Source organism: Pteropus vampyrus, unplaced genomic scaffold (assembly GCF_000151845.1).
Source record: "Pteropus vampyrus isolate Shadow unplaced genomic scaffold, Pvam_2.0 Scaffold147, whole genome shotgun sequence".
Lineage (NCBI taxonomy): Eukaryota > Metazoa > Chordata > Mammalia > Chiroptera > Pteropodidae > Pteropus > Pteropus vampyrus.
The window spans coordinates 2,096,368-2,111,424 of record NW_011888928.1 but is presented as its reverse complement, the minus strand read 5'-3'; the positions used below and the strand labels follow the sequence as shown (position 1 = coordinate 2,111,424).

The window sequence follows — 15,057 nt, the reverse complement described above, 5'->3', positions numbered from 1 at the left end:
GTGTTACCGTACGCATCATGGTGTTACTGCTCTTCTCCCCGTCCCCGTCGCAGACGTTAAGCTGCATGTCAGACCCCAGTTCAGAGGCGCCTGCTTTCTTCATGATGCTTGCTCTTTATAGAAAACATATGCAAGTTTTAAAGAACAGTTTCATACCAGAGAAGCTATATGTTTTTAACTGGGCTTAGATGGGCTTACTGATAGGAATATGGCGATCATCCTTTCTGAACCAAAAAACTAGGACACATGGTCTATACAAAGAATTTTTTTCTGGTGTGAATTTATACATATTAGAAAAGTATTACCATGGAGTAAATTAAATCACATTTGATTATTCATACCAGATAAACATTTGTCAAAAAGAATAAAGGACTGTCTCAAAGGATCTAGGACATATACATATTAATACTGTTACAGAATAGGAATACACACATTTTTTTTAGACAATCCGAAATCAGAAAAATAAAAGAATGATAAAAATCTCTATTTAGCAGTTATGTGTTTCTGGTGGAATCGAAAGTATTTTACACACACACACACACACACACACACACACACACACGTCTATCAAGACCTGACTTAGGTTTTTGACACTGTAGAAGATTCGGGTCCCAAGACTTGATGGCCATTGCAGAAAAATTCTAACATGCCTTGCAGATAGCACTTGTCTGATTTTGTTGCAGAATTCCTTTTTCTCCAAGGATATTGAGAGAATACCTCTTTTTGGATATTTAGGTTGTAAATCTCTGACCTTCATTACGTGGGCGTTCCTAGCAGTAGGGCTTTACTTACATGGGTTTTATATACTCTCCAGAAACTGAGTGCTGTTCACCTACAAGTTTTCGCAGTTTAAGAAAGCCCAAACTGTAAAAATTTAGGCCCGCAAAATAGCTTACTCAGAACTTTCTTTGCATTCGTAACTAGTTTTCTGAAAACATTTTGTCCTTTTAGTGTACTTAAATTGGATTCTGTTTAATTGGAAGATGCCTTTTAAGACTCTCTTTATAAAGTGAGATCAGTTTGTATTTTAGCTTTCAGGTTTGCTTGGGATTTGGGGGGCTTGTTTTATTTGGCAAGACAAGAGAGAAAGGCCTGGCCTTTTTGTTATCTTGGAAATTTCCAGCCCGAGAAAGTGTACAGAGGCACAGCTTGCATGATCAGCCAGCTCTTTTCCTGAATTATTAAGCTACATTAAAACAGCAGCTCAGTGCAGTTGGTATTTAGATTTCCTTATCTTCTGAAAGATTAATATCTCCGCAAGAACGATGATCCTTTTGACATCACCCTTTAGTGCTTTTAGGGTATCGAGAATGTCATATTCTGCTCTATTCTTGTGCCCCACCTTCTTTAGACATTTACAGTTATTTTGGGAGGTTTAATTATTCTGAGCTATGTTTTTGCTAACTTCCTGAAAGTTTTCCTCTCACAGTTTGACTTCCTTAAGTACGAAATAATGAAATTTGTTCATTTTTAAAAACCAGTTTAGAGCTACCCTTAAAATAGAATATTCCTTAAAGAGCAGTCATCAGCAACCTAGACTAGAGTGAATTTTTATGTCCATTTTTCCTTGTAACTTCATTGCAATCACGACACTGGCTGACTGTCCATTTTGATTTTGGCATGCGTGGGTCCAGTTGGAGTAATTGACATAACCTTATTTAACAAACTTATATTATACTCTTAGGCTTATTTATCGATTACATATTTTCAAAGCTTCTGGAAAGCCCAATGTCTTAATAATAATTGAGGGAACCCAGTAAAAAGTCAGTGTCATTTTCAAGTAAGGGCTTAAAGATTAAGGATATATTAAATATTTATTGAGAACTCTTTTATTATTTTTTTTTTTTGCTGGCCTGACTCTCTGGAAATATATCAGATGTAGTTCCTACTCTTAAGTTGCTTCTACTTTGGTAAAGGAAAAGGTAGCTGGGGAGAGAGAGCAGGTGGACCTTGAGCTGGGCTGGAATGGGCAGAAGGTAGAGAGTATTCAGCAGAAGCATGGAGGTGTGAAAAATATGGCACCTGAAGGAATTTTGAGTAGCTAGAGTAATATCGATAAAAGAACTCATAAGTCCTTCATTTACTTAACCTAATTTTATTAGTTTCCTGTATCTCGAGTGTGATAGTTACTTGAAATAGCGAGATTTGTTCATTTTTAAAAATTGTACAACTCAGACTTTTCCCTGAGTTAGAGTGAGTGCCCCTTGTTTGCACTATAAATGTATAAAATGGTAGGTCCTTCTCTCAGAGACTGTGACCATGGGGTGCTTCCTTTTCTCAACGCCTGTAGCACGTGTTGCCTTGACACAGAGTTGGGTCTGGCTTTGCCAAGACATATCTCACTCAGCCACTTACACTTACGGGCTTTGGGGCCATGGGCAAGTTCCTGTATCCCTCTAAGTCTCAGGTTCCACCTCTGTGATATGGGGCGGTGACGCTTCTTATTTCATAGACTGTTCTGAGCAGTATATGAGATAATGCATGTAGAGTGCTGAACACAACACCTAGCACATAAAACTCAGTTAAAAGCAGCTCTCATGCTGTTAGCAGTCATTAGGCACTTACTCAGATTTTAGCTTGTTTTCATGACTTATCTACTTATCTCCACTTTGAGTGTAAAAGGATCCTGCCATATAGTTTTTTGTCTCATACACCCTCACTCCCATCATCCTTAATCTAGTTCAGGCCGAGCACACGTGTCTGACTTAGAGCAGGTGCTCACTACATCTTTATAATTTAAGATTTAATGCTATATGCAGAGCCTCGTGAGATTCATTATTCTTTTGTGTTTGGGCTATAAAATTACTCATGGGTTCTTCCTGTGGAAATCCAGAGTCATGATTGTAGGAAAAAAATCTGGGTTTGGTCAAAACTTTATTACCTTTGGCTAAAGGCTATTATAAAACTGACAGAACAAAAGCAAAACAGCCATAACAACAAAAAGCAGGTGCCTTGTGATTTTCAGCGTAAGTTGTGAAGGTTCACGCCAGAACAGAGTTGGAGTGAATTCTAAGCATGCAAAAGTACTACTTCAAAAATTAATTTTGTCATGTCAATTCAATAATTGTCAGTTAATCACACCATAACTAAGAGTATGCAAGTAATAGACTTTGTTATAGGTAAACCTCTTCAATTAAAGAAAAAACTTTTTGCTTTTTGTCTTTTTCTTTATACCATTTATCAAATTATATTTGTGTACACACAACATACTGAGCTCTGAGTGGGAGGCTCTCTGGATTCAGCCTTCAGGTTGGCTGAGGCCACTCATTTGGCTCACGTCAGAGCTCGTCATGGTGTCACCAGGCCTGTCTGGAGCCAGATTCCTTGGTTTTACCCAGGCTTGAGGTCTGTGTTTCATTCCAGCCTTCTTGGTACATATTTTATATATACGCAGTCATGTTTTCTTTGGTTGGCATTCTGATGACAAGTCCATGTATTGATTTGAAGTCATCATAAACTCCAAGTGGAATTGAAGTAATCTTTAATTGATAATAGTTTTGCATCTTTTCTTCCTTTTTGGGGAAGCATTAGGAGGATTTCATAAGGGCCTGATGGAAGCAAATTTGGCATGACATCAGGGGAAATCTCTCATTAAAATTCTCACAGGGTTCATTTAAGGAGCAATATCTTGAAATTAAATGATCTGGTGCTTTCTTAATCCACACAAGTTGTGATTTGATTGTCAGCTTCTCTGTTTTTCTGCTTGACTGTCTTTCCCATCAGTTAAGAATTACTGCATCACCTGAAAATCTTGTCTTACTAGAGTCACCTCTCCCCGATCTTAAATCCACTCTTAGAGACAAGAAAGAGTCAGTATCTTTGGTGGAATTAAAGCAATGCCCTAGATGCATTTTGACTGATCTTTGTATGTTTTCCCTATTGTAGTTTTGCTAAACTTCTAGGGCTGGTGGCGAGGGTACGGAATGGTATGTTAGTGGCTTCATTCGACTTTTTAGTTTCTGTCAAGCTTCTTTGTCATCTTGCTAAATTCCAAAGATGTGTTCTTCCTTATTCTTGGTCACAGTAAAACATCACCCGTGACAGGGCATCAGCCTGACTCACCTGTTCAGAAAGGATGATGATGTGTTTAAGAAATCCTGTTTGTGACATTGGATACAGAATTGTGAATGCTTAAGTATAGTCCATATAGAGTTGAAGTTTGTCTTTAAAGCTGTGGCAAGCCTCTCTTTGATTTTTTTTAGGGATATCTCATGACACTGTTTGCACAATAGACTTCTGAGGTGAGAACTTCTAGCAGCAGAGGAGCAGAACTTTGAAATAGCTCTAAACCCTGTACTTGGGATGAGAACCAGACCTGTTTGGTCACTGTCGGCCTGTGACCAAGGCAGGGTGAAGCTCTGCTGTACATTCTGATCCGTTTAGTTTAGCTTGACTCTGCTGATCAAGACAGGCTAATTGTCAGTGTAATTCCCATGAGTTATCACTTGTGATGAAACATCAGCCAGATCTCTCAATGTTCTCCGGGCAGTGTGCAATTGACATTGATAGGGTATAATTCAGAATTCAGAGTTGCTAAAACTATTTGAGAAGAAGTCAGTTCCCATCAGTCTTCTCTATTCGGACCCATGCTGGAATCTGAGAATTTTGCTGTGGTCTGGCCCAGAGAGAACAAGCCATTGTCATCTGATTTGGGGTCTCTCACACAGATTTCACTAGAGACACCTCTGTGTGTGGGGTGGGGGGAGGGGGGTATGCGTCCCGCACCATATTTTGAGCTCATCAAGCTCAGTCCTTTTAGCAACAGCAGCTACTATTTATATTACTTCATTTTTCAAAAAAGGATTGAAGATGGTACCTCTCAGTTATCCACTTTCTTTCTGGTGTGCTCCAGACACCCTGGTATATACTTTACCAAAACCTCTAAGCTTCACAACTTCCCTGTAGGATAAATACTATTACCATCTACTTGAAATGAGGAAAGTGGGGCACGTATCAGATGACTTTCCCAAGGGCATCCTGCTACCAAAGGCAGAGCTCCCATGGGACCCCGGTCCCTCTCACTTAAAGCCAGTGCTCTTGTCCCTAAACCTCGCTGCTTCCCCAACACATATTTTATTCTCATGTTGCCCAACAGTGTTCCTGCCCTAGTACAGCTGCCAGTAAAGTTGGTTGATTAGGTTTTGAATCATGTCCTTGAGTCGAGTCACTGCCCCTCCGCCTAATGCCATGCACGTAGTAGGCACTTGGTATTCGTATACGAGGAAAGGCAGTGAAATAGGCGGCATCATTCATCCCCGTTTTACAAATGAGGAAACCAAATTCCAAAGAGGCCATGTGACTTGTGTGAAGTCAGCATCGTTGCTAGCAGCGGCAGTTGTGGATGTGAGGGCATCAGACACCTTCAGTGTCAACTAAATTCACGCTTCTCCCAGCCTTCCCGCGTTTGTCGCTAGCACAGGCGCGTTTCCGGTGGTGGTCTAGTCTCTCCCCGTCCCTTGCTGTATGCCTTTGGGGAAAGTACTCTGCCCCCTCTCATCCCCGGTCACCTGATTTGCAACCTTAATTTGTAACAATGATGATACCTATTTACAGATGGATTAAATGAAACAATGCAGACAAAATGTTTAGCTCAGTGTTGAATGCATGGCATATGCTCAAGTAATTAACCTGTTTTTCCCTGTCTGTGTGTAGAATCAGTAGTGAGATAGCACTGTATCTTGCTGAAACAAGATAAAGTTACATTTCTGACTAAAAAATGCCTACTTTAGGATGTAATACATTTCCAGAGACCTCATCTTTTAAGAGAGATCTCATGTACCCATATGTTGTTGCCTTTGCTTGCTCAGACATCCGACAGACCTCATCAGACTGAATAAAAGGCAGTGGTGAGTGAAGTCTGGGTATTTCTTAGTAGTGAGTGAGTACAACCGTAAACCTCAGTACCATCTATTAGACTGAGAGTCTACGCTTTTCCATTTTCCAGAGATTGAAGTGTTGATTAGCATCCAAACGGTCAGAGAATTCTAAATAACCGTGAGTAAGAGGCTTATTTTAGTTTCTCCTTCCTTCTGTGTCCTCTCTCAGGAAGAGAGCCAGAAATCCCTGTGCTTGGTCCGTTCTCTTCAGCACAACCCACCTTCACTAATGAGCCTGTGGCTCTGGGCTTGGCATTCATTTTCTCTTGTCCAGAAGGATCGAGTCTATTCTTTTGATTATCTCATTTTTTCCAAAGTGTGTTTCCTGTAGAAGTTCTTTTTCGTCTGGAAAAAACAAAATTAAATTAGGCATGCCCTTTAGAGTGGACTAAGCCAGGATTGGAGACCTGCTTCTTATCAGTCAGTATAAAACATAGAAATTTTAATCAAGTGAGCATGTCAAGAGGAATATAAGCTCCTTGAGGGCAAAACTCACTCCTTATTCCATACCGAGTCCTCTCAGCACCTCACCGAGAAGCCTGCTCCTTTGATTTTGGTGGCTTCCTTTACTGTTTGACTGGGAGACAAAATCACTGCCTTCGCAGAACTTTCATCCTAGTAAGGGAGACTAGTAAAAGAAAATAAGTAAGAACGGTTACTAGATGCCATGACTGTTTTGAAGGAAATAACCTAGGGGCTGAGATGGAGAATAATGGTGAGGAGGTGACTTTTCTAGACACGATGGTCAGAGAAGGCCTGCTCGAATTCTCTGAGGAGTTGACATCTGAGCTAATGCCTAAAGGATGCAGAAGAGCTTGGGACAAGCCACCCAGGCAGAAGGATCATTATTCTAAGTGCAGTAGGAAACATGAGGGTGACGTGATCTGGTTTGTTTCTATATATTTAATCGTTTGTTGCTGTGAGGTGCTGGTTACCTGAATTGAGGGGTTAGAGATCGAGATGGAAAAAAGTGGTTGTTGGATTTGAATTATACCCGTATTTCAGAGATCAGATCAAAGGATTGGACGTGGGCAGAGGGGTGGTGAGGGGAACAGAAGAATCAGGGATGATTTTGAACACGCAAGAAAATGGTGGTACCATTGCTGAGATGCAAAAGATTTGGAGGTTTGGGGACGAGGGACAGGTGGAACTCAGGATTGTTTTAGATGTGTTAAGTTACAGATTTACACGAGATCATCGGGAAACGAGATCTGATCCGAACGTGTGAATCTGGAGTTCAGAGGAGAATTCTGCTCTAGAGATATAAATGTGGGAGTCACAGTACAAAAGGATGCTTAAATCCCAGGGGATAGGCGACATACTAAATGGGCAGCATTTCCTTCAGCTAGTGAAAACAGCTAAAGCTACTTACATGGCTGGTTTGAGAATTTGCTCCTCCAGGGTGCAAGCTGTAGCAAAACTGAAGAACCGTAGTTACTTTACTGCAAGGTCTCCATTTGAAATTTATTCATGCCACCAAGGACGAGGAAGGTGAAATGCTACACTTGGCGCCATAAAACCATTCTCTGAACTTGTTTTCAGAAAAATCTATATCCAGATGGTGTGACCGAGTCTTTAGCGGTGACTGGCTGGCCGTATTCTAATAGGTCAGGTGTAACTTAAGCTGCAAAGGCCTTTGGGCAAGTAAATTAGTCTGAAGGTGGCTGAGTGCTTGTTGATGCCCCCAGATTAGAGTCAAGGGCAAAAAGACTGCACAGAAATCAGAAACCTAGAAGAAACAACAACAACAACAACAAAAAAAACAGAAGGAAGATGCAGAATCACGCTTATCAAACTTGAGAATTTACAAGAAACACCTGAATGGCTTCTTTGGCATGCAGAATCCTGTGCCTCACCTCATGGGGAGTCTGATCAAGTAGCCCTGGGCTGGGACCCAGGAGTCTGTATTTTTACCAGATGATTCTGATGCAGGTGATCCATGGATATACTTTGAGAAACACTGAGTGTAAAAAGAGCTTTGAGATCGTCTAGGCAGCCCCTCCTAAAAATGAGGAGACAGGCACGGGGAGGAGAAGGGGCTGGCCGTAAGTGGCAGAACAAGTTGGGAAGCCGGTGTAGTTCCACTAACTCACATTTCTCTATTTTGCAGTTGGCTCTGCATCCTAACAGATGGACAAAAAGCAAGTCTCCCCTCCCCATTCCCAGCTCCCCTTCCTTCACCGTATTTTTTTCTTTTCTTTTCCATAGCATGTGTCACCTTCTACTAATTTACTGTGTTAATTGTTATTTGTCTTGCCTCACTAAAATGTAAGCTTCACGAGGGCACTGATTTTTGTGGGGGGTTTTTTTGTTTTATTTTCACCGAAAACAAACAAACAAACAAACAAACCACTGCCCCCTTCCTTTAGAGGGTGGGGTATGAATGAGTATGAAGTGCCACAGTGGCCTCCTCAGAAATGGTTTAGTGACCTGTCACCACAGGAATTTTCCTCTGTGTATCCTCTGTGCTTTGGACCGTGCCTGGCCCAAAGTAGGTGTTGAAGGAATATTAGATAAACGGGTGGATGGATGGATGAAAAATATTTTAAACTATAAATAAGTTAGGGGGCAGTATGGGAAAGTGCCAAGCCTTAGGCATTGTTAGCCCCGAATAGAGTAGAATATTTTCTTTTTTTCTTTGATTCTGGCTCTGATCAGAGGATACAGGATCAGCTTGTTTATGGGAGATTAATAGAGACTTTTTAGTGATATTAACAGTAACGATAATAATAACAGCAAAAGTAAGTTATAAATAACAGTGATAACTGCCATTTACAGAATGCTTCTTATCTGCCAAATATGTACTATATGTAGTTCTAAGCTAAGAACATCACACCCCTTAACTCATCTAATCCTCATTACAGCCCTAGGATGGAGGAACTGGTATTGTGTGTGTTCCAGAGGAGGAAACTGAGGCTCAAAGAGGTGAAGTCATTTGTCCTCGGTTATACAGCCAGTAGAGATTTAGGGTCTGCGATCCTAAAGATGAAGTCCTCAACTACCAGTCACATTCAGTATTAGGTTTGAGTGTTCTCTCTCTGGGGAGAAACTGCAAAGGTAAAGATGAGGCAAGCATAACTTTTTGGGGTGTCCCTGGGCCAAGAACACCAGCCTCCTAGATAGTATGAAACTACAGGCTGGAAAGAAAAGTATGGTTTTTTTTTCCTCCAGCATTTCCTCACACTCTCAAGTCTTTCCATTCTCACATTACAAAGAACCTTTCGTCTCGAACTGTTAAGCTTTTCTCACTTCTCAAACAGCCTCCCTGAAGTGGGCCAAGGAAAATTCCTGCGGTTACAGGTCACCACACCATTTCTGAGGAGGCCACTGTGGCACTTCACATTCATTCACACCCCACCCTCTAATGGAAGGGGGTCCAGAAAGAGGCTCCTTCACCCACCTTCCTGTGTTACTTCCCTGTTGGGGCCTCAGGAAGGCATAAGGGAAATGATGATTCTACAAATCTCTCCTAAGACTTGAGTGAGCCTTTTGAGCGCTTGAAACACTGTAGCCATTAAACTGGTTGTGAGCTCACAGAATTTATCACCACCTGCTGTGGATAATGTCGCATTCATTCCCACCCTGCCAGCCAGGACTGACCTTGCTTGGATCCAATGAAGACTCCATACATACGGGCAACAGAGTCACTTGCCTTGCAGCTGTAGACACACAGTAGACTCCCCTGGGCTTTACTAAAGAGGGCGATTTGTCACACGCAGTGCCATCTGTAAGCACACAATGTTCCGGGCACAGTGCTCACAACTTTACAGCCCTGAGCTCATTTAATTCCAAGAAGTAACACGATGAGGCACGGCTGTCCCCGTTCTGTAGACGAGGAAGGCCTGGAGAGATTGGTGACTTGCCTGAGTCTCAGCACTTGCAAGAGGCAGAGCCATGTTTTAAGCACGGGTCGAGTTGGTTGCGAGGCCTGTGCTCTGTGCGTGTGCTCCTTCTGCGATGGACTCTCGGCTTGAATCTTGACTGTACCTCTTACCAGCCGTGAGACCCTGGGAAAGTAACTTCGCCACTCTCTTCGTTCTTCATCTGTAACATGGAGATAATAACATACTGAATCATAGGGTTGTCGCAAGGATTAAATGAACCCGCGTATGGAAAGCCCCTTGTGGCTGGCATGCAGAAAGCACTATATAAGCGCTAGCCGTTGTTGTTAATTTATACATCAAGCCCAAGTTCCGTTTTCTTCTCTGGATGATAAACTTTATCTCAGAAGTTTCAGGGTTTCTCCAATTCCCTGCCCCACCCCCCAGGGTTGTGTCTATACTCCCAAGACACTTGGTAGCTAATCCATATAAAGCGCTTAGAGTGGGGCCTGGTACACGGTGAGCCCCCAATATGTTAGTGGTGATTAGTATGACGGCACCAAGACTTCAGGGACGTGAGATGCTGGGCTGGAGGCAGGGGATCTGGTCCCCAGTCAGCATCCGTCCTCCCTGGTGTGGTATCCAGAAGGTCTCTCTGGATACTGTCCAGTGGTCACTGTCCAGTGGTCACTGTCCAGATGCCTATCTCCTGAGTAGGACAAGAACTGGGAGGCAACCATGATTTCGCATATACCAAGTGACTGTTATTTTAATGCCCTAACAATGAGTCTGTGTACAATTAATTTAAAAGATAGTGGAGATGAAAGTACGGTTCATTAAGTCCCTGGTGAAGACAGTCGATCAAAGAGATTCACACTTCCGAACTCCTACAGGGATAAATCGTCTTTAAAAAGCTTGGTGCCATGCATTTGAACGAATGTCACTTTCCGACCACTGCCACCCCAGACTTGGTCTGACCACACGTCCTTCTAGAGAGAAGTTCTCACCTCCCCCCTGGGTGCCGGCAGAGGCTGACTTCTCTGCTCTTCTGCCGCTGACCCGGGCCCTGTCGTGACTGTACTTTCCGCTTCTCTTCTAGCTTAAGAGTTGGACAGTGGAGGACCTTCAGAAGAGGCTCCTGGCCCTCGACCCCATGATGGAGCAGGAGATCGAAGAGATCCGGCAGAAGTACCAGTCCAAGCGGCAGCCGATCCTGGATGCCATCGAGGCTAAGAAGCGGCGGCAGCAAAACTTCTGAGCCAGGCCGGGCGGGGCGCCCGCTCGCACACGGCCCCCGGGGGGCTCGGGGCCGCTCGCCGCTCAAGCTTGTTAGCCAGCACTTCTGCACCGTGTTTCTCCACAGCACCCTCGCCAGCTCAGGAACGCGCGCCCGTGGGAAGAGCTGCCTCGACAGTCAGCGTGCCGTCGTGATGTGTGTGTGTCCAAACTGGTCAGGTTTATTACGTCAAAGGATTTATATTGGCTCCTTTAAACTCAGAGTTTTAAACCCCAGGAACAGAGACTCCTAGTTGAGTGATAGCTGGGAAAGTTTGACACGGTCTTTGTTTTTCTTCTCCCGATAGCTTTCAATTGTTCTTTCTGGAAGACTTTTTAAAAATATATAAATATGCATATATATATATAAATTATAACTAGATCGCCCTGCCACTCAGTGTGGTGGCATCTCTGTACAGGTACAGTTCTAAACAGTTTGCCTCTTTTCTTTAAGACTACGGTACCACGGAACACAAAGGCAGAGGACACGGGGGCTCTGGGGTCACTCGACTCCAGGGGCCAACCTCACCCTTCTGCAGGGCTGCATTTAAAAATTACATTCAGGCCAGTTCTCACCATAGTTCCGGCCTCGCGTGGGTCATCCCCGGTTTCTGGAGCTATTGGTGACGTCCAAGGGAAAGCCTTGAGTTGTGTGTACTTCTCCAGTCCCAGGAGAAGCCTGGCGCCGTCTTTGCAAATCGGCCTTTGCGGTTTCAGCGCCTTTCATTCACCTCCACTCTCCCAACTGCCTAAAGTCACAGCACAGATACTGCCCAGTGCCTTAAGAGGCGGAGACGTGACCCGGTGAGGGGACAGGCCTGCCAGGAGCTCTCAGCTGTGTTCAGTCCACAGATGGGAAAGGGTTCTCGAAGTTCTCGCTGTTCATGTGAAGATCACACGTGTGGCATTTTGCTCCACATTCCTTACAGATGGGTGGAGGGCATTGATTTTTGTGATCCACATTCAAATATGTGACCGTTTTCTTTTTTTTATTTTACTGCTAAGGGGTCTGGAAAGGATAAGTGAATGTCAGACTCAGATTTGTTCTCCAGGAGGCTCAACCCAGACACATGGAATGCCAGAGCTGGAAGGGACCCTAGACGTCATCTGGCCTGACTGAGGCTTGGGGAGGGCAGGTGACGCGGCCAGAATCACAAAGCAGGTTAAAGTAGGCGCTGAGACTAGACCTCGGGGCTCCTCACTCCTGGTTCACTGAGCCAAGCAGCCCCTTCACCGAGGAAGAAACTTGTGTCCATTTTGGTTAAATTGTTCCAGGGAAGCCTGCTAACAGACGCTTGCTCTTGCTTTGTCTCTTCAGTGGGTGACTGCCTATAAGATCATTCCATTTCAGCCATTCCTTGGCCCCTGCTGCATCTGCCAGATAGCAGCAAGCTTTATGCTGTCAGATTTAGGGCCAAAAGCAGATCAGGGGGTGTGCATAAGACAGCACTGAGCTCTTTTGCAGTGTTGGCTCAAGGCCACATGTCAGTCAGTCACACAGCAAAGAGGAGATAGTTGGGAAAGCAAATATGTTTTTATTTTCAAGTCTCTCTTCCTCTCAGATAGGGGACTATGACTGGGTGGCACCTCAGGATACTATCATTTGACTCCATAATTGCTTTTGCTTCCCCAACCTGGGAATCAATGGAAAGGCAAAGAATGTTTCTCTTCTGTGGCTAGATTCTATTCTTTGCAATTAAAACAAATTTTTAAAAATGCAAGAGGCAGTAGTTGGTCTGTAGGCCGGTTAAGCAGCTATGTGGCAAACACAGAGAATAGAGGACAGTTTGAGGATCCCACTAGAATAATAAATGGCAGCTAGCACTCGTTGACCACTTAACGATATGCCAGGCACTGAGCTAGGTGGGTTCTTTCTATGTGTCAGCTCTAAACTCCATAATAACTCTGTGAGTTAAGTACTCTATTTCCATTTCATAGATGAAGAAACAGGGTCGGTGGGGGGCGGGGTGGAAAGTTCCTTCCCAAGGCAGTAAAGCTAGTAAGAGGTAGAATCAGGATTCACAGCATCACCACATGGGACCAGTGTTTACAGGGGAAAGGAAAGTCACAAGTCTTTTTAAAATGAAGTGACCACCTTTTTTTGCACAGACAAAATAACTCCTAATGGGCATGAATCTTGAGCTTACTTTGTTTGAAGCATGTGTGCACCCAGCATGCTGGTCCAACAAGGTACATTGCTCTCCAGTCTAGCTAGACAGAGTTCTTTGCCAGAAATTAATTCCTTTTGGATCAGATAAATTTCCTGACAAGGCGAATTTGTTTTCTAGCGACAAGAAGACAGAGGAGCAAATCCTAGTCATTTTTTCCCATAAATATTAAATTCTAGATAGATCGGTGTGCTTTCATTTAGCCCTGAGTGACAGTCATTGCTTGAGCATTTGTGACTCAAGCTTCCAGGGAATTCTTAGCCCCTCACTTGTTCTCTCCTTCTAAGAAAGGACGACCCACATCTAATTGTATCTTTAAAAAACTTCAATTCTCTTAAGAATATCTCAGTTGCTTCCTCATCATTAATTTTGAAGCAAATTTCTATTTTTCTTTTTCCGCTGTCCCTTCTCCCAACCAATTGGATTAATGGATGAACATTTGGCTGGATAGATAGATAGACAGGTAGATGATAGACAGACAGACAAATAGATGATAGATGATGATTGATAGATGATGATTGATGATTCTGAGAGAGAGAGAGAGAGAGAGAGAGAGAGATAGGGACAGAATCAATAACTGAAGCAACTTAAGCACTATAGCCTTAACTCTTTGAGACTTTCTGATCCAGGAAACATTTATTTAGCACCTACCAGATGCCAGAAATTTATTACACCATTCAAAACTCAATAGCTCTTACCAATATCAGGAACAAGAAAGGTGACATCATTATAGGTCCTATACAGATATTAAAAGGCTAATAACAATACTATGAACAATTTTATGCTAATTCAACAATTTAAATGAAATGGACAATTTCTTGTAAAGATATAAAGTACTAAACTCAAGAAGAAATAGATAATCTGAATAGCCCTATATTTATTAAAACGTAATAGCTCTGGGAAATATTACCGTCCTCATTTTACAGATAAGGAAACAGAGGCTCAGCAAAATAAAGTCAGGTGCTCAAAGTCACGTAGGTAGAATGTGGCAGAGCCAGGATTCAAATCCAGTTCTGATTCTTATTCCAGTGCCCTTTCTAGCATACCATGTTGCCTCCAAAGATTGCAGCTCCTTACTGAGTGGAAAATGCTCCTGCCCAGTCCACACCCCCTGCCCCATCCTTTCTGAAGCGCTGTGTTTGTGTTTTCATCAGGATTATATTCATTGTCTTTGGAACCCATGTTCTTATTTGTGTTTGGGGAAAGTAAAATCCTCTTTCACCAGCTTGCACTCAGACCAACTTGGGAAAAAAAAGCATAAATGCTGTTGCAGATGTACAACTTAAAAATGTGAAGTTTGTAGCTTTAACTTTTTTGTAACAAAAACTAGTAACACTGGCTTAAGTGCTGACTTGAAATGCTATTTTATAAGATTTGGCTGTAAATAATCAGTCGAAGTCAGCAGTTTGTATATGTATGAAACATAAATACCTTCCTTTATTGCCTTTTTTTAAAAAATTTGAGATGCTTCCTATGTGTTTTTACGTTGGAATTGTTCTCCCTCCTTCCTTCTTCCTACACCTTGTCACCTTTGTTTTAAATAAACTGCCCTTCAGCCCACAAATTATCCTCTTCTTAAAAAGGAGACCCTCCATTTATAGCCCGAATAATGGTGCTGTGAATCTTTGTGTTGTGTTTATTCCGGAATCCAAAGCCGACGAGAGGTAGGTGGCATAGAGAGTAAATTTTGTTGGACAACTTCTGTGTGCCAGGCTCTGAGCTCGCTGTCAGGGGTATGATAAAAATGAACCAGACACAACTGGGGAGTCAGTCAGACACACGAGATCACAGTATTTGGAGATACTATGGTAGAAGTTCGTGCAGACCAGCTGGGGAGTCAGTCAGACACACGAGATCACAGTACTTGGAGATACTATGGTAGAAGGAAGTACACAGCCTGTGGACACAAGAGAAGGA

General features: G+C 42.9%; 1 protein-coding gene across 2 annotated transcripts in view; it reads left to right on the top strand.

The window, feature by feature from the left end:
• Positions 1-14,707, top strand: part of STK4 (serine/threonine kinase 4) — an 86,325-nt gene extending 71,618 nt beyond the window's left edge. For both annotated transcript variants that reach the window (XM_011369353.2, XM_011369354.2), the window contains one exon: positions 10,797-14,707. In XM_011369353.2, coding sequence (XP_011367655.1) covers positions 10,797-10,955 — 159 coding nt within the window. In that variant the 3' untranslated portion in view covers positions 10,956-14,707. The remainder of the gene's footprint in view (positions 1-10,796) is intronic.
• The last annotated feature ends 350 nt before the right edge of the window (positions 14,708-15,057 follow it).